Source organism: Mastacembelus armatus, chromosome 20, assembly GCF_900324485.2.
Source record: "Mastacembelus armatus chromosome 20, fMasArm1.2, whole genome shotgun sequence".
In the NCBI taxonomy this organism is placed as follows: domain Eukaryota; kingdom Metazoa; phylum Chordata; class Actinopteri; order Synbranchiformes; family Mastacembelidae; genus Mastacembelus; species Mastacembelus armatus.
Genome location: NC_046652.1, coordinates 19698917 through 19724306, shown reverse-complemented (window position 1 = coordinate 19724306; position 25390 = coordinate 19698917). Strand labels below are relative to the sequence as shown.

General features: G+C 44.2%; 1 protein-coding gene across 1 annotated transcript; it reads right to left on the bottom strand.

Annotated features, from left to right (window-relative positions):
• Positions 1-241: 241 nt before the first annotated feature.
• LOC113121860 (NACHT, LRR and PYD domains-containing protein 12-like) lies at positions 242-25390 on the bottom strand. Its single transcript, XM_026292710.1, has 13 exons — positions 25196-25390; positions 24477-24650; positions 22725-22901; positions 14959-15078; positions 10256-10449; positions 8377-10153; positions 7659-7832; positions 5904-6080; positions 5281-5454; positions 3891-4064; positions 3268-3441; positions 2645-2818; positions 242-2334 (listed from the first exon to the last, which is right to left on the bottom strand). Exons 1-13 carry the CDS (start codon positions 25306-25308, stop codon positions 2325-2327), a joined length of 3612 nt encoding a protein of 1203 aa, XP_026148495.1. The 5' UTR covers positions 25309-25390; the 3' UTR covers positions 242-2324.

Sequence of the window (25390 nt, the reverse complement as noted above, 5' to 3'; positions counted from 1 at the left end):
AGCTCATCAATAGTCAATAGTGAGGAATCAGTCATCAATCAATCAATTAGTAATCAATCAAGAAATTCTTATTAGTTATTTGCACTGATCCTCTTGAGGCTTTGCTGTGTCCGGATTCTGGAGAAACCAGGTCTGACCTCTAAACTGGGCCTGAGTAGCTTTTCTTCTCCAAAGCCAGATCTCAGTCCACTTTGATTTGAATGTTCCAACTTATTTCTCCAGATTTGACTGATGAGAACAATAAAGTATAAAAATGGTTTTAACTGAGGAACCAAATCATTGTGACCATTTACAGATGCCCACAGGGGCCTTCAGAGATCTTACTGAGTCCAGGTCTCTGTGGGTCACAGCTGGTTTGGCATCACCTACAAGTTACCAACAATATATTCAGGCAGGTGGTCATAATGTTTAGGACCATCAGTCAAAGCCAAACCAACTTTATTAACAAAAGCTTTAACAAACAGCAAATACTAAGCAAAGTGTTTAACATCAGGATAATTAAAAACAAGAAGACAAATTAAAAAGTACATGAAACAATAAAAGCAACAGAACATTTAAAAGAAATAAAATCGACGTCTCACACTGGGTTAAAAACCAAAGTAAAAAGGTGGTTTCAAGCCGAGATTTAAAAATGGACAGTGAAGAGTCCTGTCTAATCTGCAAAGGTAGCGGGTTCCATGGTTTCGAGTCCACAACCGCAAAAGCCCTATCTCCTCTGAGCCTCTTCTATGTCCCTGGCATGTCCAGGAGCAGCTGGTCAGCTGACCTGAGAGACCAGGAGGGGGAGTAGGTGAGCAGGATCTCAGTGAGGTAGGGCAGGACAAGACCACTTAGAGATTTAAGAACTAATAAAAGGATTTTAAATGGACAGGCAGCCAGTGCAGTGAAGCTAAAACAGGAAGCATGTGCTCTCTCTTTCTTGTTCCGGTTAAAAGATGTGCAGCAGCATTTTGTACCAGCTGGAGACGAGACAGGGATGAGTGAGAGACACCGATGTAAAGTGAGTTACAGTAATCCAGCCGAGTTGTAATAAAGGCGTGGATTACTGTCTGAAAGTCTGGTTTGGACTGGAAGGGTTTAGCCTTGGACAATTGTCTCTAGTGAAAAAAGCTGGATCTCACCACTGCCCTGATCTGCCTGTCCTGTTTAAGATCACTGTCCACTTTCTAGCCCAGGTTTGTGACAATGGGTTTAGACAGTGTCAAAGGGCCCAGGTCTACAGTGGAGGATCCACTGGACCAAACACAATGACCTCTGTCTTGTTTGAAGTTAGGAGCCATCCATGCTCTTACTTCCTCCAAACACTCTGAGAATTAATGGGGCAGGCATTCTTCTGCTTCACCAGGAAATATATCTGAACGTCATCGGCAAAGCAATGGAAGACACATTTATGCTTTCTAAGAATGGAGCCAAGGGGAAGCTGATACAGTGAAAAGAGCAGAGCCCCAAGAACTGAGCCCTGCTGGACTCCACATGAAATAGGGACAGAGGAGGACTGGAAATGTTCAAGGCTGACACAAAAATCCAAAATACAAGAAACAGCATAAAACATGAAATAGATAAATGTCCAGAGGATAAGATGCTTATCAACCAAAGATCAGCTCATTACACAAAATATCATAAATGTGTATCTATAATCACCAGCAGATAATAAGCATGTGATCAGTTGTTAATAGTGAAGAATCAGTCATCAACCAAGACAAATGTACTAAATGTAAAATTAAATGGAGAATAAAATGCAAAGAGAATCAAATGTATTAAAAATGTCATAAATGCTGGATGAGTTTTTCTGTGTCATGTTGAGATAAAAAGGGAAACACTCTGCTGACATTTCTAAGATGATAAAAAGCTGTTTGACTGCTTTTCTTTCTATGAGACCAAACTTCAATCAGTCTAGAATAACACCCAGACTGGAGACCCCTGTTTTTACTGCTGGACTCAGATTTCTCATTTTACTACTTATCATTTCTCTCTTTAGTTCAGGGCCCAGAAGGAAAATTTCACTTTGGTCTTTGTTTAACTTTAACTCATTGTTTGACTCAGAGCCCTGATCCCCTGTGGTCCTAAATCTAGTCCCCTCTAGTCCTAAACCCAGCCCCATCTCATCAATAATCTAGTCTGATCTAAGTTTCTAGCCCCTCCTAGTTTTAATCTCAGCCTCAAAAGGGTCAAAGGTTAAAATCATCATCTTTACATTACACTCAGAACAACATGAACAGGATTTGTAGCAACAACAGTTGTGGTGAGCAACTAAAGGTTAGTCCCAGATTTCTGCTTTAGACTCAGGTCCAGGTATAGACTCAGGTCCAGCTTTATGAAGACCATCACTCCCACCTGCAGAGAGAAGCAGAGAGAGCAGAGGTCAGAAACCAGAGGTCACAGAGACTCACTTCATCAGCAACAGTCGTCTTCACATCAACTCAAACACATGATCACAACAAGCTTCTGGCTGATCTGATTGGCTGACTGTTGTCTCTCTCTCTGTCTTTCTGTCCAATCCTGAAGCCTGTCCCTGTTCTCCTCTCACAGCTTCACTGAGAAGGTTGGAGCTTTACAGGAAATCCTGGATCTTTGCTTTGATACTGACTGGGTTTAGTCCAATCCTGCTGAAAGCACCATGGACTGACTCCAGCCCACTACTGACCTCAGAGTCTCCAGTCTACAGTCTGGACTCTGGAAAAGAACCCACAGCTGCTGCACATCTGCATCCTTCAGGTCGTTTCCTCTCAGGTCCAGTTCTCTCAGATGGGAGGGGTTGGACTTCAGAGCTGAGACCAGATAACCACAGCTGGTCTCTGACAACCTGCACTTCTCCAACCTGAATAAAGAAGCAAAGATGTGATGTTAGAAACCAAAGTTCCTCTTGAAAGTGTTGAATGTTTCAGAATGTGTTCAGAGCTGAAGAAGGTTTAGAAAGTAGAAGTTTAGAAAGTGGAAACTCCAAACAGCTGAAGCCAACAGGATGCAGGTTCAAAGCAGTCCCATCCAAAAAGGGACAAAGAGCTGTCATTAATATGAATGCCAACATGCTGCTGCTTCAATAAAGACGGAGTGACTTCAGCTCTGAAACTCTGCCAGCTCCACCTGTGGCTCCATCTATACAAACTCATGTTGTGCAGCCACATTTCTCTGAGAGGGAAAACAGCCTTTCCCATGAAGATCCTCAGTGTGGATCAGTCTAATATCAGCCTCATGTCTGCAGTTTAGTGTCAGCACAACTTTCACATCACATTCATCTCAGCACACAACCTAAACATGGGGTCTGACCTCAGAGTCTCCAGTATACAGTCTGGACTCTGCAGCCCACCACACAGCTGCTGCACTCCTGGATCCTGCAGGATGTTCCAGCTCAGGTCCAGGTGTCTCAGATGGGAGGGGTTGGACTTCAGAGCTGAGACCAGATAACCACAGCTGGTCTCTGACAAACTGCAGCGACTCAACCTGAATAAAGAAGCAAAGAGGTGACGTTAGAAACCAAAGTTCCTCTTGAAAGTGTTGAATGTTTCAGAATGTGTTCAGAGCTGAAGAAGGTTTAGAAAGTAGAAGTTTAGAAAGTGGAAACTCCAAACAGCTGAAGCCAACAGGATGCAGGTTCAAAGCAGTCCCATCCAAAAAGGGACAAAGAGCTGTCATTAATATGAATGCCAACATGCTGCTGCTTCAATAAAGACGGAGTGACTTCAGCTCTGAAACTCTGCCAGCTCCACCTGTGGCTCCATCTATACAAACTCATGTTGTGCAGCCACATTTCTCTGAGAGGGAAAACAGCCTTTCCCATGAAGATCCTCAGTGTGGATCAGTCTAATATCAGCCTCATGTCTGCAGTTTAGTGTCAGCACAACTTTCACATCACATTCATCTCAGCACACAACCTAAACATGGGGTCTGACCTCAGAGTCTCCAGTCTACAGTCTGGACTCTGCAGTCCACCACACAGCTGCTGCACTCCTGGATCCTGCAGGTTGTTGTCACTCAGGTCCAGTTCTCTCAGATGGGAGGAGTTGAACTTCAGAGCTGAGACCAGATAACCACAGATGGTCTCTGACAACCTGCAGCTCTCCAACCTGAATAAAGAAGCAAAGACTAACTTCCTCTTTTCTTATTGAACAAACATGAACAATGAATAGAACAACACAATATTATAAATACAACACAAGTGTCAATAGAAACTGGTCCATCCAGGCTGTTATGATGAAATTAGCTGAGGTGTGAATTGATGACACATTAACATGAAGAAGAAAGTGCAGAAAGATGAAAAATCTCTGACTTTAATTCAAAGTCATTGTGAGAAACAGGAATTTCCATGTGATGTTTTCAATTCGATTCTTATGGAGTTAAACTTTCCAACATCTGGTCATGTTGGGTGGGATTGGTTCATTTGACACAGTGGTGCTCGGCCTTTTAGCCTTGCTAGTCTTGGCCCATGAGGCAGCAACAGTAGCAAGGCAGGTTTTGACGCCACGCAGCATCTTCTTTCTTTAAAGCCAAAATATTCCCACACAACTGACACACTGTTCCTCTTTGGCACTAAAGTTTCCATAGAGTCGGGTTCTGTGGAGCCCGAGGCCACTGGACAACAGATCAAGGTCCAATAGCAACATGGATCAAGGTAATGCTTTGTCTGTCAACTGATCTACTGTTTCTTACATGTTGGGACCAGAGGGTCCTCACAGGACTTTGTCCATTTCAACTGACTGAATGAGGGATTATTAGGCTGCACTAACTGGGACTCCCAACAGGTGAGTCCAAGGTCAACCACCTGCTCCAAATCCAATGGCAACATCTAAAAAGGGGCCAGTAATCTAGTCCAGGACCCGTTTGGATTTCTGTGTGGAAGAAGCTGTCTGGAAGTTGAGGTTCAGCTTGTGCTTAGGGTTCACCAAGTAGTGCTTCTGGTTTGGCTTTGTCTCCAGGAAATCAATGGAAGTCAATGGAATGTCCTCTGAAGTGATGGAAACACACCTGTCTGTGTGTGTTCTCAACCATCAATATCAATGATCAAAGAAATATTTCTACTGCATCAAAGAAACTGGATCCAGTTCCAACAAATATTAGTTCAGAGGATTTTCTGCTGACACATGTGACTCTTTAGACACAATGAGACCAACTTTCTGTGAGACTCAGTCATTTGGGACTAAAGACTGAATTTAGCCTCAGAAAAATCCAAAGACAGGAAAAGAAAATCAACTTCAATAGAAGTTATGTCTGTGCAAACACTGAGTTCAAACAATAATTCAACACTAAAGATCTACAATAGGAACAAACAGTCAGTGAACTGACCTCAGAGTCTCCAGTCTACAGTCTGGACTCTGCAGTACACGACACAGCTGCTGCACTCCTGGATCCTGCAGGTTGTTCTCACTCAGGTCCAGTTCTCTCAGATGGGAGGGGTTGGACTTCAGAGATGAGGCCAGATAACCACAGCTGGTCTCTGACAAACTGCAGTCCTTCAACCTGAGTAAAGAAGCAAAGAAGTGACGTTAGAAACCAAAGTTCCTCTTGAAAGTGTTGAATGTTTCAGAATGTGTTCAGAGCTGAAGAAGGTTTAGAAAGTAGAAGTTTAGAAAGTGGAAACTCCAAACAGCTGAAGCCAACAGGATGCAGGTTCAAAGCAGTCCCATCCAAAAAGGGACAAAGAGCTGTCATTAATATGAATGCCAACATGCTGCTGCTTCAATAAAGACGGAGTGACTTCAGCTCTGAAACTCTGCCAGCTCCACCTGTGGCTCCATCTATACAAACTCATGTTGTGCAGCCACATTTCTCTGAGAGGGAAAACAGCCTTTCCTATGAAGATCCTCAGTGTGGATCAGTCTAATATCAGCCTCATGTCTGCAGTTTAGTGTCAGCACAACTTTCACATCACATTCATCTCAGCACACAACCTAAACATGGGGTCTGACCTCAGAGTCTCCAGTCTACAGTCTGGACTCTGCAGTCCACCACACAGCTGCTGCACTCCTGGATCCTGCAGGTCCCGGTTGTAGCCCACGTACAGGTGTCTCAGATGGGAGGGGTTGGACTTCAGAGCTGAGACCAGATAACCACAGCTGGTCTCTGACAAACTGCAGCTCTCCAACCTGAATAAAGAAGCAAAGAAGGAGATCCAATGTGACACTGATGTTGATGACAATGAGGATGGTGATGATGATGATGACAATTCTTCTTCTTTTCATTAGAATAATGAGATGAGATCAACTTGATTAATCCCTGAAGGGAAATGTAGAATGATAATAATGAGAAGAATAATATGAGAACAGTCAGAATAATAGTAATAATAGTCTGACTATATCATGATATTATTGTCAGCACATGGGAAGAGAAGCTGCTTTCCAGCCAACAGCAGAATCAATCTAGTTGATGGCTCATACTGTCACTGTGCAGCTTTAAAGTTTCCTGCTTAAAGTTTGTTGACCCAGTTCCAAAGTGCAGCAAAACAATGCATTGAATTGTTCCTCCTTATTCTATCTGAGCCAAGGAAGCTCCCCCAGGCTCTCCTGTCTCCTGTCTCTTCCCTCTCTGCATCTTCTTCTCTGGCTTTATTGGCTGCAGCCTCAGCACAGCACAGAGGTAAAGCAGCAGCAGCAGCAGCAGCAGCAGCTCAGACACTAAACACAGCTCAACCACCTGGACACATGATTTCATCTGTGTGTCTCTGTGCTCCACATGTGCTTTCATTTCTATGGGATCAACTTTATAGAGACACTGTGGATTTGTTCTTCACAATGAGATTTGGATCAGGGAACAAACTGGGTGGACAGTGTCAGGACCAAAAGCTGCTGGCTTCAGTTCAGGAACAAAAACTACTCAAAGCTTCTTCACACAGCATCAGGATTTGAGGCCTTGGCAATGACAACAGGCTGACAACTGCTTTCTAATGGCCCAGTCCCAATGCACAGACCAGATCATGTCCTTGTGTTGGGACTGATCCCCACTGTGTCATTGGCCACTAAACACAAGCTTTGGAATCCCATTCATAGATTGTTGACAACTGACTGTGTCATATGTTTTCTCTGAGTTTCATCAAGTGAGAAAAATCAGATAGAAATGCAGAGAAAATCCAACATTATCGTCAGCAAACTGATGCTTATTGTGTGGTTTTTGGGACAAAGCAAGACCCAATGTCCACTACAGGGACGTGTTCTTCCCCAAAAAGAAAGAGGACTTTGTTTCTCACGTCCCAAAGTCTTCACTTCTATTCCAAAATGGAAATATTCCAACCTTTTTCCTTCTGGCTCTCAGGAGGATCAGGTCAGATATTAGTCTGGTCCAATATTGACATATTGTTGGGATCCAAACTTGGACAAACACTGGACAGTTTCAGTTGAAACAGTTTCAGCTTTGGACTGTTTCCACAGTTTGTTTAGAAACACAAAGGATTCAGAACAACTTCCTGACAGATGACATTTTTGGGACACTCTGTTCTTCAAAGCTTCTATAGAAAGAAACACATCATTATTAATATGACTATTCAATATGAGTGAACACACATTATTGAAGACAGCTCAGTGAAATGAAGTGAAACTGAAGGAATCATTCTTAGTCTGCTGAGAATAGAAGAACAATGAAAACACTGGATGGAACAACCAACATTCACAGGAGCTTTAGTTGTGGATTCAACATCTAAGATCTACAATAGGAACAGTCAGTCAACTGACCTCAGAGTCTCCAGTCTACAGTGTGGACTCTGCAGTCCACCACACAGCTGCTGCACTCCTCGATCCTGCAGGTCGTTTCCACTCAGGTCCAGTTCTGTCAGATGGGAGGGGTTGGACTTCAGAGCTGAGACCACGACTTCACAGTGAGTCTCTGAGAGTCCACAGCCAGAAAGTCTGTGAGGACACATACATTAGAAAAGCTGTTATTATGACAGAGACAATATATTGAGTTGAATCACTTGATGTCAAACAGGGACATGTCCTGTTGTGTCTTCACATCAGTGGTTCAGCTGATCTTCTCTCAGTGAGTTGGACATGAAATAAGAATTCTTCTCACTCTCTGTCACACTGCACACGCTTCATCTTTGTTCTGCTTTCATCTTGGACAGGAAGCAGAGAAAACTGAGTTCCTTTGGAACTTCCACAACAGGCCTGTCCCTGTTTATTCCAATGTTGGACATTTGTCCACATGTGGCAGAAAAACATCAGTGTGTGAAGAGAAACAGAAGAAAAATGTGTCCCATGGAAAAACCATTGGAAAGAAAAAGAAGAACTGTGTTCATTCACTGGACAGAGAGAAAAACACAACAGGAACATCTGCAGCTTTTGGACTGACACCATTTGGAACAGCTCAAGAACATCTGGGACAAAATCCAGCTGCTGTCATTCTCACAATAAACAAGACGAACATTATGGTGATGATCACATCTGGACTTACTTAGCCTTTCTGCAGTTCCTCACAGCTGGTATCAGTGTCCGTCGTCCGTGGATTGATGTGTTGTACTTCTTCAGGTCCAACTCATCCAGAACCTCCTCTGACATCTGCAGCATGTAGGCCAGAGCTGAGCACTGGATCTCAGAGAGTCTCTTTTCTGATCTGGTCCCTGACTTCAGGAACTGTTGGATCTCCTGATGGACTGAGTGGTCGTTCAGCTCCATCAGACAGTGGAAGATGTTGATGCTTCTGTCAGGAGAGATATCATCTCTGTTCATCTTCTTCAGGTTGTTGATGGCTCTCTGGATGGTTTCTGGACTGGTCTCTGTCTGACCCAGCAGGTCTCCTAAGACTCTCTGGTTAGACTCCAGACAGAGGCCATGAAGGAAGCGGACAAACAGGTCCAGGTGGCCACTTTTACTGTCCAGGGATTTCTCCATTGCTACGAACAGGAAGTTATCTAGAGTTTGTTTTAAGAACTTATTCATGACCTGTGACTCCCTGTTTGAGTAACAGTGGACCATGTAGACTGCAGCCAGAAACTCCTGAACACTCAGATGAACAAAGCAGTAGACCGATTTCTGGAAGATCACACTCTCTCTTTTGAAGATCTCTGTACAGACTCCTGAGTACACCGAGGCCTCTGGGACATCCAGACCACACTGCTCCAGGTCTTCTTGGTAGAACATGATGTTTCCTTCCTCCAGATGTTCAAACGCCAGCCTCCCCAGCTTCAGAAGAACTTCCCTGTCAGCCTCCATCTGCTGCCGTGGACTCGTCTCATGTCCCTCATGGTACTTGTGCTTCTTCCTGTTTGTCTGAACCAGCAGGAAGTGTGAGTACAGGTCAGTCAGGGTCTTGGGCAGCTCTCCTCTCTGCTCTGTGGTCAACATGTGCTCCAGAACTGTAGCAGTGATCCAGCAGAAGACTGGGATTTGACACATGATGTGGAGGCTCCTGGATGCCTTGATGTGTGAGATGATTCTGTGGGACAGCTCTTCGTCCCTGGACCTCCTCCTGAAGTACTCATCCTTCTGGGCGTCGGTGAAGCCTCGGACTTCTGTCAGCCTGTCCACACACGTAGGAGGGATCCGATTGGCCGCCGCGGGTCGGGAAGTTATCCAGACCAGAGCTGAGGGAAGCAGATTCCCCTGGATGAGGTTTGTCAGCAGCTCGCTTACCGAGGCCTCCTGTGTGACATCAGACACCACCTCCCTGTTGTTGAAATCCAGTGAAAGTCTGCTTTCATCCAGGCCGTCAAAGATGAACAGAACTTTACAGACAGCCAGCTGCTCTGCTGTGACCTTCTGTAATGTTGGATGGAAAACATGGAGCAGCCTGAGAAGACTGATCTGCTCATCTTTGATCAGGTTCAGCTCCCTGAACGAAAGCAGGACCAGCAGACTGACGTCTTGGTTTTCTGAGCCCTCTGCCCAGTCCAGACTGAACCTCTGCACTGAGAAGGTTTTTCCAACACCAGCGACGCCGTTGGTCAGAACCACTCTGATGGGTCTCTGCTGGTCAGGGGAGGCTTTAAAGATCTCGTGGTACTTGATTGGAGTGTCATGGAGGGTCTCCATCTTGGAAGTGGTCTCCAGCTGCCTGACCTCATGTTGGGTATTAACCTCTTCACTCAGTCCCTCTGTGATGTAGAGCTCAGTGTAGATCCTGTTGAGGAGGGTTCCACTTCCTGTTGGATCAGGTCCTTCAGTCACACGTTCACATCTGGTCCTCAGACTGGTCTTATGTTGATCTAAAACCTCCTGCAGACCAGAGTCCACTGGAAGACAAGAAAAAGGGTCCAATCAAACAGACATTTGTGTGACACAGAATCTCGACTGTGAAGGACCAACTCAAATGTAGAACAATCAGTGGGTCCTACTGGTTCTGGATCTTTCTCCACACTGGGGACAGGGACAGTCTCCTGGTGAACCAGACTGGTCCCTGTATGAGGTGATGCACCGTCTGCAGAACCAGTGTCCACAGCTGGTAGAGACTGGATCCTTCAGAACGTCCTGACACAAAGCACAGCTGGACAGCCGCTGCTCCTCAGAGACCTGAGTCCTGGTCCTGTCCCTGTGGACATGAAGCAAACTGGGATTAGTTGAGGTGGAGACATGTTGAGTGAGGAAACTTTCTTATTGTTGGACTGGACAGAAGCTGGAAACTCCCAGCTGTCTCCCAGCTGGCTTTAAATCAGTTTTCCTCCACAGCTGAACTGGCTGATAATTAAGTTTGGAATCTGATCAACATTCAACACTGAGTTTGTCAGTTTGCAAAGGTTTGCAGCTCAACATCAGCAATATGTTTCAACAAATGTCCAGGTGAGTGTGTAACGTATAGGTCTGATGAGGAAGGCCACTGGCTGACAGCAGTGTTGAAAGTGGAGGGTTTGTTTTTCATAATCACAAATGTCTATGGCTACAACAACAATGAAGCCCCAAACCAGACATGAATAGAAAGGTCTCAAAGGTCATCTCTGATTTGAGCAGATCTTAGTGGGTGGGGACTGGAACATGGCTCCAGATTATCTGGTGGATAGGTGGCCCCCCAAATTAGGCAAATCCAAGGCAAACGAAATTATTGAATACTTTATGACAGACAATAATCTAAGGGATGTGTGGAGAAGTCGAAATGTGGGTATGAAGAAATATTCTTGGTTCAAACCTAACGGAGAAAGTAAATCTAGAACTGACTACTGGTTAGGGACTAATAGCATCTTGAACATTGTCTCAGATACCAAAATACATAATGCACCTTATCGGATCATTCCTTCATAGACTTGGCTCTAGAGTCCACAGAGGAGACAAACAGGAAAAATAAAAGTCATTGGAAATTTAATGATAATTCAATTAGTCAGACTTAAACAGTGAAGACAGAGAGAGACTTATGGAACTACTACAGGGTAAGTTAGACCAGTTATACCTAAATCGTGCTCGTGGGGGGTTTGTTAGATCTCATGCTAAATAGATCGAAGCAGGGGGAAAAAACTCCTCATACTTTTGTAATTTGGAAAAGAGCAGACAACAAAGAAAAGCAATTACTAGTTTGATGATTAATGGGAATGAATGAGGTTTCATCCTTCTGTTCTAAATTATACTCTTCTAACTGTTCTAATGCTGAGGAGGATGGGTTCTTTGATAGAGAGGTTCTTGTATTGAAAGTTCATTCAAGGAATTATGTGAACAAGATTTTCAAATTGAGGAACTGGATGGGGTTCTGGACTTGGTGAGAAATGTATTAAGTCCATAGGAATGCTGTATGGGGGAACCAACAGCTCAGCAGCCTTAGGTCAGGGCACCTGTTCAGGATTTGACATTAAAAGAGGGACACGTCAGGGTTGTGGTAGCTCCCCTTTGTTATTTATGATGGTGGCTGAGATGTTGTCTGTTCTGATCAAATCTAGCAGCATTGGAGGCTGAAACATGAGTGGAAGACAAATAAGAATCAGTCAGCTTGATGATACAACCCTGTTCCTGAAGGATGTGGAGCAGGTTCCTTTAGTAATACAATCTATTGAATTTTAATAAGCATAAAGACAGAAGTCAGATATCTGGGGGTTAATATCACCAAAAATAAACTGACACCTGAGACTAAAACTATAGGTGACAATATTGAGAACTGCAAAGTGATTTAAACAGGTGGCTACAGAGACATGACCATATTTGGTAGAACTTTATTATCCAACATGGACAGTTTGTCCAGACTTATTTACCCTGCGTTTACTTTACCGATATCGACAAAGATGATCAAAAGAATTAACAGTGTCAACTTTAATTTCATCTGGAGAAATAAGTGTCATCATATTAGAAAGGATGATGTGGTTAAGACTTATGGAGATGGAGGTATGAAGGTTTTGGATTCATGGGTGGAATAGATTTTCTTCTACAGTGTGATTTTGATTGTCAGTCTCTTCCAATTAGGCTTTTGGACTTTCACCGGCAGGTTCTTCTCTATTGGAAACGACTTTACGAGCATCATCTTACAGCACGTAACACTCCTGTGTGGAATAATCGTTATGTGCTGCTTAAACGAGAATCTATAGACATAGATGAGTGGAATTCACAGGGGGTGTGGGCAGCTGCACATTTTATGGATGGAACTGGGGACTTGCTCCCACACGAGGTTTTTTCAAAGAAGTTTTCTCTTAATTGTTCGACTGATATTTCTAATAGAATCATTACAGCGTTACCAGTTACTGTAGAACAAATGGTAAGGGAAGACATATTATATTCTAATGCTACTCCCAGCTTGAGAAAGCTCTGCACTGAAGGAGCAGAGTTTTGTAATGAGACGTGCACTAATAGATTTCTTCATAGCTGTTTATTCCATATTATATGTCCAAATGTGTCAAGAGAAGAGATGTTGTTAAAGATTTTGATCCTGTGAAATTAAGAAAATAAGGAAAAATTCCATCTTTTCCTCTTTCCCCCAAGATTAAAGAGATTCACTTTAAAGGTTTAAATGAAATATATTCAACCAATGAAATTTAATTTGGAGGTGAATCAATGTTCCTTCTGTGGAACTGAAGATCTCAATCATCTGTTCTTTCATTGTGAGTTTGTATCTTCCTTTAGGAGAGATGTACAGAGCTGGATTCAGGGGAGAAGATTTAAGCCTCTGAATTTGGTGAAATTTGGAATTTATCTGGAAGATAAAAAGGTGATTTCGTTATAAACAATCTTTTATTGCTGCGTAAATTTGTTCTTCATAACTGCAGATATCTGAAACTGAAACCCTGTTTTAACCACTGGAGGAATGAGGAGAACCTTTGGTACAGTTCTCTGGAACATGTTGAAAACAACAAAGCTGTTGAAATGTGTGGACGGCTGAAGGAGTTTGATTTGATTTAACCTCTTTGTGTTTGTCCTTCATATTTTGTTAGTTTGTTATTTGTTTGTTTTACATTTGTGTTAGCTGTGCTAGGACTGCTTTATGGATGCTGAGCTTGGATCTTAAGTTGATTGATGCCTGTTGTGTTGTGCAACTTTTTGACACTTCCTGTGTGTGTGATGAAAATATATTGGTCATTCACATTCAGGAAGATCAACATTTTTACAGTTTGGCACAGGTGTGTGTGTGTGTGTAGGAAATGGGGGGGGGGTCTACTGGGAGCAGGTGATGAATCTGGTTTAATTGTGTCTCCACAAATGATGAGCATCTCCAGCTTTTTTTAAAGTCTGCAGGCAGAGTCCAACAGAGCGACTGAATAAATAGGCCACAGAATCAACATGCTAGATAAGATCAGATATTAGAATTGAACAATAGCTCAGCTCATCAATAAAATAATATCTACTCTCAGTCGTGTCGTTAGACTTGAAAGCAGAACTTTGCCTGCATCGTTGGAGGAGGGGGAGGAATCTGATGTGGCACATGGAGACACAGAAAGTATTTCCATGGTAGCAGATGCAGGTGCTGCACAGACAAAGTAAATCCTTAGCCCTGCACAATAAACAATGAATGACACTGTGTTAATGCTGATACAACAAAGCTCTAGAGGGGAATCTAGAAACAGGTTGGACTGTGATAACACAGGCTGATTCAAACTGGGCTTCCTTCAACATCAACTGATCATTGATCAATTCAGAATCAATACTACTGAGACCATCTATGTTCACTGACAGAAGGGCCAGATGGTGGAGTCTGTTCCGGCCCAGACCGTGTTAGGCTTTATGAGTTTAATAATCAGTCAGAAAAGCGGCCGACAAACAGAGACACCAAACCTAAACCCTGATCAGAGAGCAGAGCATAAAGCACAGCTCTGTTTCTTTAATGGGCTGTTCCTCATTGGTGCCACAATCTTACGCATTAACATTAACGCTGCACATGTGTTTGCATCCAAAAAGCAGCTGTGTTCATTGGGACTGGTTGGCTCAGTGAACTACTGTGCTGCACAGTATTGAGCTGGGTCTCATATTCCATCCTTTGTGGACCTGCTTTGGCTGCGTAGAGTCAAAGTGATGCAGAGACATTTAATAATACTAAGAACTGACCACGTTAGCTCTGCAGCTGGAGCTGACGCTCTAGACTGGATGTTCACGTCCTTTCTCACTCGCTGTGAACTGCAGTGAAAAAACCAACCAGTCAACAGAGGTGTGCAGGGGGAGGGACCGTTACCACGGAGATGGTTTTCCACCTGGAAGCTGTGAATTCCTTCTGACGACTGCATTTAAATGCAGATGAAGAGCTTCGGTCTGTTGTTTCTGTCGGGGACTACACTAACTACTGACACGGCCTCTTAGAAACTCCAACCACAAATATGTTGATTGGTGTCAGTCGGCCTGAAATGTTTCCAGGAAACAGGTTTTTTCGGACTAAATATCTGATCCTCCAGCACAAAAGTCCGTTTTCTGCCCTCAGCCTAAATTTGATATATTCTATATATATTTAAAGTTGGATATCTCCTCTCAACCATAGAGTGCAGCTCAAAGGGAAGCCAACGGGTCTCCTGCACCACAGCACTGCATTGTTTTGGTTTGTTTAATGAATCACAGGAAAGGACACCTGATGTTAGTGGATCAGGATTTTGTCTTCCAGACCACAGACTCATCTTCAGCTCAGTTTACATTAGAAACTGTCTCTTACCCTGAGTCTGAGGGTCCAGGTTCAGGACTGAAGTATGGAGGCTCGGGTTTGGACCAGTCACTCTTCATGGACAGACAGCTGGATCCTGCAGACCCTGGTCTCTCTCTGGGGTACCCCGCTCTGCAAACACAAACAGTTAATGTGCTGATGTAAATGTGCATATATGATGATAACCATGGCACCATGAGAGGGGCAGCTTGTTGCAGCAGCTCCTCAACTTTTCCTTCATTTTGTCTGTTTCTTCCTTGTTTTGAAAAACATGTCACAGCATCAAACAGGCTCCTGACTGTTCTTCTGTTTATTCAGGTTGACTCAGAAACCATTTTGGCCAAGGTCCATGTTATTTCTATAGAACATTTCCATCAAGTCCCTCTGCTCAAAGTGCAGAACAAATTATAGACTATTAGGTGATAGCGAGAGACGCATCCATCCCACTTTGAATGGTGCAGCTCTCATCTCTAGAAATTTGGCCGAGTTTATTAGCCGACCTAAAGCCTGACAATCCAGGGTGGGGACCGGGACGCCGAGACTCAGTCTAAAACGCCTCTCTGCAGTTTCCTTAGAGCCCCCCCCCCCAAACCACATAGAGACTGTGTCTGCCCCTCGAACATATAAATCAAATAAATCAGAAGTTAACAGAAGAGGAGTTATTCATAAAAACTTAATAAAAATGAAGACCACTCCTCTTATTGAACAGAAAAACAGAACTGTCAGATGTGGATTATTAAATATCAGGTCTCTTTCATCTAAATCTCTGTTAGTTGTGAGGGGTCAAAGATAAAAGATTGAATTATTGTAATCACTGGTGTAAAGGCCATATATGGGAACGAGCTGAGCAGCAAGAGTTTCAGTTGAGAAGAGCGTAATCAGACTATATCACCACTGTGTGTTTCCTTGTTTGCAGTTCTGTGGCTACATGCATTAGAAATAGTGTCACAGAACTCCAGATATATCTGACTGTATTTGCTCATGTGATCTGTTTTGCTGTGGAAACAATAAAAGTATAGAATCTTCAATAGGCTACTGACTGATCTCTTCAAATAAACCAACTCGAGGGGACACAGGTGTTCTAGTTCTTGTCCCAACATAGTATCATAGAATCATATCTGATGTTTATGTTCTTCCTGACCTAGTACAGTCTGACACTAAGGGACACAGGGTTCTCAATGATGTTGGTGAGGAGGATCTGAGAGAAAGGTTCCTTAGGACACCAGGTGTGAGGAAGGGACCAGTATAACAGAGCAGGCCCAGGATGGAGGGTTAACTGTCCAATGAGAATATAGAGTTTTAGAATACAGCCTTATTAGGGAACAGCTGGGGAGCAGTTGGGGAAGACTAATTTATTGTGTTCCACTCTGGTATGTAAGAAATATATTCTGAACAAGACAATCTGTCTGCACTCTCTTTTTGCTCATCCAACGGGTTTTGCCACAACAACATCCTCTGTATGAAACTGGATCCCTTCTTTTCCTGGTCTCCCTAGAACCAGTTGATCCAGCTTCTTTTTAGGACAAGAAAGAAGATCCAAGATGGCGCCGCGGACGGCTGCCTCGGTCTGGAGCTCTCCAGTTGTTTTGTTATTTTTGTTTCTCTAACTTATTAAGTCTCACTCAGGCTGAACTGCTAAGCATTCGGCAGCACTCCCAGGATATTTTTCATCCAAGTTTCGTACATTCGGACGAGAAGCGCAGCTGCTCCGCCAACTAAAACGCTCTGGGGAAGCGCGCTGGTGAAACTTCGTCAGCGCGGCCTCAGGAGAGCTCTGCCCAGCATACATCTGGCGAACCTCCGCTCTCTACCCAACAAGATGGACGAAATACACCTGCTTACCCGGATAAACAAGGACTTTTCGAACTCTGCTGCTCTGTGTTTCACGGAGACCTGGCTTAATGGAGCCATACCGGACAGCGCGCTCCATCTGCCCGGATTCCAGCTGATCAGAGCGGACCGCAACTCAGACGCAGCAGGGAAATTGCGCGGTGGTGGGACATGCTTTTACATCAATGAGAGGTGATGTACAGATGTAACAGTGTTGAAGAAGATCTGCTGTCCTGACCTGGAAGCGCTTTTCATTAACTGTAAACCTTCTACTCGCCCAGGGACTTTTCCTCGTGCGTCCTGGTCAGTGTTTACATTCCTGTATCAGCTGGCTGAGGAGATCGCAAACACGGAGCAGCAGCACCCGGACTCTGTTTTTATCATCCTCTGAGACTTTAATAAAGCACACTTGAGCCATGATCTGCCTAAATTCAAACAGCACATCAAGTGCCCCACCAGAGAGGGCAATATTCTGGACCACTGCTACACCACAATAAAGGATGCATATCACGCCGTCCCCCAGAGCAGCTTTAGGACTCTCTGACCACTGTCTGGTCCACCTCATACCAACATACAGGCAAAAGCTCAAATCTGCTAAGCCTGTAGTGAGAACTGTGAAGAGATGGACCAGGGAAACAGAGCAGGAGCTACAGGCCTGCTTTGAATGCACTGACTGGAGTGTTTTTGAAGCTGCTGCCACAAACCTGGATGAACTCACAGATTCTGTTACATCTTACATCAGTTTCTGTGAGGACATGTGCATTCTCACCCAGACCTTCTTAACATACAACAACGACAAACCGTGGTTCTCTGGAAAACTCAGACAGCTTTGTCAAGCCAAAGGAGATGCCTACAGAAGTGGTGATCGGGTCTTGTATAATCAGGCCAGGAACACACTGAATAAGGAGATCAGAGCAGCTAAGAGGAGCTACTCCAAAAAGCTGGAAAACCAGTTTACAGCTAACGACTCTGCTTCAGTGTGGAGAGGCCTGAGGACAATAACCAACTACAGGACTCCATCCCCCTCCTCAAAAGGCTCAATCAAACGCTGGTGAACGATCTGAATGAGTTCTATTGCAGATTTGAATCACCCCCCACCCGCTCTGATTGTCTTTCAGAGCAACCTTTAACACCTTCAACCATTAACCCCCTCTCCCCCACTCCTATACTTCAGACCAGTGTGGACGATGTGTGTCGGCTCTTCAGGAAGCAGAAGAGAAGGAAAGCACCAGGACCAGATGGGGTTTCACCAACATGCCTCAGAACCTGTGCTGACCAGCTGGCTCCCATCTTCTCTCTGATCTTCAACAGATCACTGGAACTGTGTGAAGTCCCTGCATGCTTCAAACGTTCCACCATCATTCCCATCCCCAAGAAGCCAAAAATCACGGGACTCAATGACTACAGACCAGTGGCTCTGACATCCGTGGTCATGAAGTCCTTTGAAAGACTGGTGTTGGCCCACCCGAAGAACGTCACTGGACCCTTCCTGGACCCCCTGCAGTTTGCCTACCGATCCAATTGGTCCGTGGATGATGCAGTCAATATGGGGCTACACAACATCCTGCAACATCTGGACAAACCAGGGACTTATGTGAGGATTCTGTTTGTGGACTTCAGCTCGGTACTCAACACCATCATCCCATCACTCCTCCAGAATAAACTCTCCCAGCTCTCCGTTCCTGACTCTACCTGTCAGTGGATTACAAGCTTCCTGACAGATAGGGAACAGCTAGTGAGGATGGGGAAATTTACTTCTGGCTCCCGCATCACCAGCACCGGCGCCCCCCAGGGGTGTGTTCTCTCCCCACTGCTCTTCTCCCTCTACACAAACGACTGCACCTCCTGTGACTCCTCTGTGAAACTCCTGAAGTTTGCAGATGACACCACTGTCATTGGTCTCATCCAGGACAGTGAAGAGTCTGCATACAGACAGGAGGTGGAGCAGCTGGCTCGCTGGTGCAGTCACAACAACTTGGAGCTAAACACGCTCAAAACAGTGGAGATGGTTGTGGACTTCAGGAGAAATGCCCCCACCCACCCCCCTCTCACCATTATGAACAGCACTGTGGCACTAGTGGAGTCATTCAGGTTCCTGGGCACCACCATCTCTCAGGACCTGAAGTGGAACTTCCACATCGACTCCATCATGAAGAAGGCCCAGCAGAGGTTATACTTCCTGCGCCAGCTGAAGAAGTTCAACCTTCCACGGACGCTGCTGACCCAGTTCTACTCAGCGGTCATCGAGTCTGTCCTGTGCTCCTCCATCACTGTCTGGTTTAGTTCCGCCTCTAAATCAGACATCCGAAGACTTCAGAGGACAGTTCGGACCGCTGAGAAGATCATCGGTGTTACGCTACCCACCCTCCAAGTCCTGTTCACCTCCAGAGTGAGAAAAAGAGCTCGGAAAAATCACTCTGGATGCCACCCACCCGAGTCACCAACTCTTACCCTCTGGTCGGCGCTTCAGAGCTCCAAACATCAAGACAGCCCGGCACAAAGGAAGCTTCTTCCCTCAGGCCATCCAACTCTTAAACTCATAGCTCTCCACCATTCCCTTCCACCACCTGCACTATGACACTGGCACCTTTTTGCTCTTTGCACACCAATTAGTTCCCCTTTCATCCTGTTTCTCAGGTTATCTGTGCATTTTTCTCTTAGTTAGTTTTTTGTAGCATTTCTGTAGCATTTATGTTTACTGTTTGACCCATGTAGCATTTGTATTTATGTCTGTTTGCACTGGAGTACCCCCCCTGTACCTAAACAAATTCCTTGTGTGTGTGTGTGTGTGTGTGTGTGTGTGCACACTCACTTGGCAATAAAGTTCATTCTGACTCTGATTCTGATTCTGATAAACTGATGAAACTTACTGAGACCAACTTTTCCCTCAATGCTTGAAGTACAATGTAGTTTATGAACTCAATGTCAGACTGTGTGACCTTATCACTTCTCCTTCACATGGACAAAGTCCTAGAAATAAACACATCTTAAGGGGAAAGAAACACAAAGTCCAATGTCCAAGTCTGAGTGTGACCTGTAGAGGCCACAGATCTGGAACAAGCTTGAAAACAACATTAAAGCATCTTCATCTCTGTCCAGCTGTAAAAAGAGCTTAAAGGGAAAGTTGCTTCAAACATACACTGATTCCTAAACCTGTTGATCTGAAAACTAAGTCAAGTGGCATCACTTGTTATTCTTATGGTATTTTCATTATAATGTCATGGTTTATTTTTCAGGTGCCAGTGTCTATATGTCTGGATGTTATTTGTCATTTATGATGTTTGGGTGTTTGAGGAATTTTAGGATATTACACAATATTTTAGGTTAGAATGAGGTTCATGATGTCTGGGCCACTATTGACAAGATCTGGCTTCTGGGGACGATGGACAACATGATTGGATTTATCTGTTTTTATGGATTTGTGAAATAAATGAAATTAAGAAATAAAGCTGGGTTTAGTCCAATCCTGCTGAAAGCACCATGGACTGACTCCAGCCCTCTACTGACCTCAGAGTCTCCAGTCTACAGTCTGGACTCTGGACAAGATCATGCAGCTGCTGCACATCTGGATACTGCAGGTTGTTTCCTTTCAGGTCCAGTTCTCTCAGATGGGAGGGGTTGGACTTCAGAGCTGAGACCAGATAACCACAGCTGGTCTCTGACAACCTGCAGTTCTCCAACCTGAATAAAGAAGCAAAGATGTGACGTTAGAAACCAAAGTTCCTCTTGAAAGTGTTGAATGTTTCAGAATGTGTTCAGAGCTGAAGAAGGTTTAGAAAGTAGAAGTTTAGAAAGTGGAAACTCCAAACAGCTGAAGCCAACAGGATGCAGGTTCAAAGCAGTCCCATCCAAAAAGGGACAAAGAGCTGTCATTAATATGAATGCCAACATGCTGCTGCTTCATCTCAGCACACAACCTAAACATGGGGTCTGACCTCAGAGTCTCCAGTCTACAGTCTGGACTCTGCAGTCCACCACACAGCTGCTGCACTCCTGGATCCTGCAGGTTGTTGTCACTCAGGTCCAGTTTTCTCAGATGGGAGGGGTTGGACTTCAGAGCTGAGACCAGATAACCACAGCTGGTCTCTGACAACCTGCAGCTCTCCAACCTGAATAAAGAAGCAAAGACTAACTTCCTCTTTTCTTATTGAACAAACATGAACAATGAATAGAACAACACAATATTATAAATACAACACAAGTGTCAATAGAAACTGGTTCATCCAGGCTGTTATGATGAAATTAGCTGAGGTGTGAATTGATGTCACATTAACATGAAGAAGAAAGTGCAGAAAGATGAAAAATCTCAGACTTTAATTCAAAGTCGTTGTGAGAAACAGGAATTTCCATGTGATGTTTTCAATTTGATTCATATGGAGTTAAACTTTCCAACATCTGGTCATGTTGGGTGGGATTGGTTCATTTGACACAGTGGTGCTCGGCCTTTTAGCCTTGCTAGTCTTGGCCCATGAGGCAGCAACAGTAGCAAGGCAGGTTTTGACGCCACGCAGCATCTTCTTTCTTTAAAGCCAAAATATTTCCACACAACTGACACACTGTTCCTCTTTGGCACTAAAGTTTCCATAGAGTCGGGTTCTGTGGAGCCCGAGGCCACTGGACAACAGATCAAGGTCCAATAGCAACATGGATCAAGGTAATGCTTTTTCTGTCAACTGATCTACTATTTCTTACATGTTGGGACCAGAGGGTCCTCACAGGACTTTGTCCATTTCAACTGACTGAATGAGGGATTATTAGGCTGCACTAACTGGGACTCCCAACAGGTGAGTCCAAGGTGAACCACCTGCTCCAAATCCAATGGCAACATCTAAAAAGGGGCCAATAATCTAGTCCAGGACCCGTTTGGATTTCTGTGTGGAAGAAGCTGTCTGGAAGTTGAGGTTCAGCTTGTGCTTAGGGTTCACCAAGTAGTGCTTCTGGTTTGGCTTTGTCTCCAGGAAATCAATGGAAGTCAATGGAATGTCCTCTGAAGTGATGGAAACACACCTGTCTGTGTGTGTTCTCAACCATCAATATCAATGATCAAAGAAATATTTCTACTGCATCAAAGAAACTGGATCCATTTCCAACAAATATTAGTCCAGAGGATTTTCTGCTGACACATGTGACTCTTTAGACACAATGAGACCAACTTTCTGTGAGACTCAGTCATTTGGGACTAAAGACTGAATTTAGCCTCAGAAAAATCCAAAGACAGGAAAAGAAAATCAACTTCAATAGAAGTTATGTCTGTGCAAACACTGAGTTCAAACAATAATTCAACACTAAAGATCTACAATAGGAACAAACAGTCAGTGAACTGACCTCAGAGTCTCCAGTCTACAGTCTGGACTCTGCAGTACACGACACAGCTGCTGCACTCCTGGATCCTGCAGGTTGTTCCGACTCAGGTCCAGTTCTCTCAGATGGGAGGGGTTGGACTTCAGAGCTGAGACCAGATAACCACAGCTGGTCTCTGACAAACTGCAGTCCTTCAACCTGAGTAAAGAAGCAAAGATGTGACGTTAGAAACCAAAGTTCCTCTTGAAAGTGTTGAATGTTTCAGAATGTGTTCAGAGCTGAAGAAGGTTTAGAAAGTAGAAGTTTAGAAAGTGGAAACTCCAAACAGCTGAAGCCAACAGGATGTAGGTTCAAAGCAGTCCCATCCAAAAAGGGACAAAGAGCTGCCATTAATATGAATGCCAACATGCTGCTGCTTCAATAAAGACGGAGTGACTTCAGCTCTGAAACTCTGCCAGCTCCACCTGTGGCTCCATCTATACAAACTCATGTTGTGCAGCCACATTTCTCTGAGAGGGAAAACAGCCTTTCCCATGAAGATCCTCAGTGTGGATCAGTCTAATATCAGCCTCATGTCTGCAGTTTAGCGTCAGCACAACTTTCACATCACATTCATCTCAGCACACAACCTAAACATGGGGTCTGACCTCAGAGTCTCCAGTCTACAGTCTGGACTCTGCAGTCCACCACACAGCTGCTGCACTCCTCGATCCTGCAGGTCCCGGTTGTAGCCCACGTACAGGTGTCTCAGATGGGAGGGGTTGGACTTCAGAGCTGAGACCAGATAACCACAGCTGGTCTCTGACAACCTGCAGTTCTCCAACCTGAATAAAGAAGCAAAGAAGGAGATCCAATGTGACACTGATGTTGATGACAATGAGGATGGTGATGATGATGATGACAATTCTTCTTCTTTTCATTAGAATAATGAGATGAGATCAACTTGATTAATCCCTGAAGGGAAATGTAGAATGATAATAATGAGAAGAATAATATGAGAACAGTCAGAATAATAGTAATAATAGTCTGACTATATCATGATATTATTGTCAGCACATGGGAAGAGAAGCTGCTTTCCAGCCAACAGCAGAATCAATCTAGTTGATGGCTCATACTGTCACTGTGCAGCTTTAAAGTTTCCTGCTTAAAGTTTGTTGACCCAGTTCCAAAGTGCAGCAAAACAATGCATTGAATTGTTCCTCCTTATTCTATCTGAGCCAAGGAAGCTCCCCCAGGCTCTCCTGTCTCCTGTCTCTTCCCTCTCTGCATCTTCTTCTCTGGCTTTATTGGCTGCAGCCTCAGCACAGCACAGAGGTAAAGCAGCAGCAGCAGCAGCAGCAGCTCAGACACTAAACACAGCTCAACCACCTGGACACATGATTTCATCTGTGTGTCTCTGTGCTCCACATGTGCTTTCATTTCTATGGGATCAACTTTATAGAGACACTGTGGATTTGTTCTTCACAATGAGATTTGGATCAGGGAACAAACTGGGTGGACAGTGTCAGGACCAAAAGCTGCTGGCTTCAGTTCAGGAACAAAAACTACTCAAAGCTTCTTCACACAGCATCAGGATTTGAGGCCTTGGCAATGACAACAGGCTGACAACTGCTTTCTAATGGCCCAGTCCCAATGCACAGACCAGATCATGTCCTTGTGTTGGGACTGATCCCCACTGTGTCATTGGCCACTAAACACAAGCTTTGGAATCCCATTCATAGATTGTTGACAACTGACTGTGTCATATGTTTTCTCTGAGTTTCATCAAGTGAGAAAAATCAGATAGAAATGCAGAGAAAATCCAACATTATCGTCAGCAAACTGATGCTTATTGTGTGGTTTTTGGGACAAAGCAAGACCCAATGTCCACTACAGGGACGTGTTCTTCCCCAAAAAGAAAGAGGACTTTGTTTCTCACGGCCCAAAGTCTTCACTTCTATTCCAAAATGGAAATATTCCAACCTTTGTCCTTCTGGCTCTCAGGAGGATCAGGTCAGATATTAGTCTGGTCCAATGTTGACATATTGTTGGGATCCAAACTTGGACAAACACTGGACAGTTTCAGTTGAAACAGTTTCAGCTTTGGACTGTTTCCACAGTTTGTTTAGAAACACAAAGGATTCAGAACAACTTCCTGACAGATGACATTTTTGGGACACTCTGTTCTTCAAAGCTTCTATAGAAAGAAACACATCATTATTAATATGACTATTCAATATGAGTGAACACACATTATTGAAGACAGCTCAGTGAAATGAAGTGAAACTGAAGGAATCATTCTTAGTCTGCTGAGAATAGAAGAACAATGAAAACACTGGATGGAACAACCAACATTCACAGGAGCTTTAGTTGTGGATTCAACATCTAAGATCTACAATAGGAACAGTCAGTCAACTGACCTCAGAGTCTCCAGTCTACAGTGTGGACTCTGCAGTCCACCACACAGCTGCTGCACTCCTCGATCCTGCAGGTCGTTGTGACTCAGGTCCAGTTCTGTCAGATGGGAGGGGTTGGACTTCAGAGCTGAGGCCACGACTTCACAGTGAGTCTCTGAGAGTTCACATCTAGAAAGTCTGTGAGGGACACATATATTAGAAAGCTGTTATTATGACAGAGACAATATATTGAGTTGAATCACTTGATGTCAAACAGGGACATGTCCTGTTGTGTCTTCACATCAGTGGTTCAGCTGATCTTCTCTCAGTGGGTTGGACATGAAATAAGAATTCTTCTCACTCTCTGTCACACTGCACACGCTTCATCTTTGTTCTGCTTTCATCTTGGACAGGAAGCAGAGAAAACTCAGTTCCTTTGGAACTTCCACAACAGGCCTGTCCCTGTTTATTCCAATGTTGGACATTTGTCCACATGTGGCAGAAAAAACATCAGTGTGTGAAGAGAAACAGAAGAAAAATGTGTCCCATGGAAAAACCATTGGAAAGAAAAAGAAGAACTGTGTTCATTCACTGGACAGAGAGAAAAACACAACAGGAACATCTGCAGCTTTTGGACTGACACCATTTGGAACAGCTCAAGAACATCTGGGACAAAATCCAGCTGCTGTCATTCTCACAATAAACAAGACGAACATTATGGTGATGATCACATCTGGACTTACTTAGCCTTTCTGCAGTTCCTCACAGCTGGTATCAGTGTCCGTCGTCCGTGGATTGATGTGTTGTACTTCTTCAGGTCCAACTCATCCAGAACCTCCTCTGACATCTGCAGCATGTAGGCCAGAGCTGAGCACTGGATCTCAGAGAGTCTCTTTTCTGATCTGGTCCCTGACTTCAGGAACTTTTGGATCTCCTGA

What these genes read in the sequence shown, in the direction of transcription:
- LOC113121860 (XM_026292710.1), bottom strand. Translation starts at nt 25,308, where the DNA reads ATGCTGCAGATGTCAGAGGAGGTTCTGGATGAGTTGGACCTGAAGAAG. An exon ending in TGTAGACTGGAGACTCTGAG is followed by an intron (nt 6,081 to 7,658) that starts GTCAGTTGACTG and finishes TTCTTTATTCAG; the next exon opens with GTTGGAGAGCTGCAGTTTGT. An exon ending in TGTAGACTGGAGACTCTGAG is followed by an intron (nt 3,442 to 3,890) that starts GTCAGACCCCAT and finishes TTCTTTATTCAG; the next exon opens with GTTGAGTCGCTGCAGTTTGT.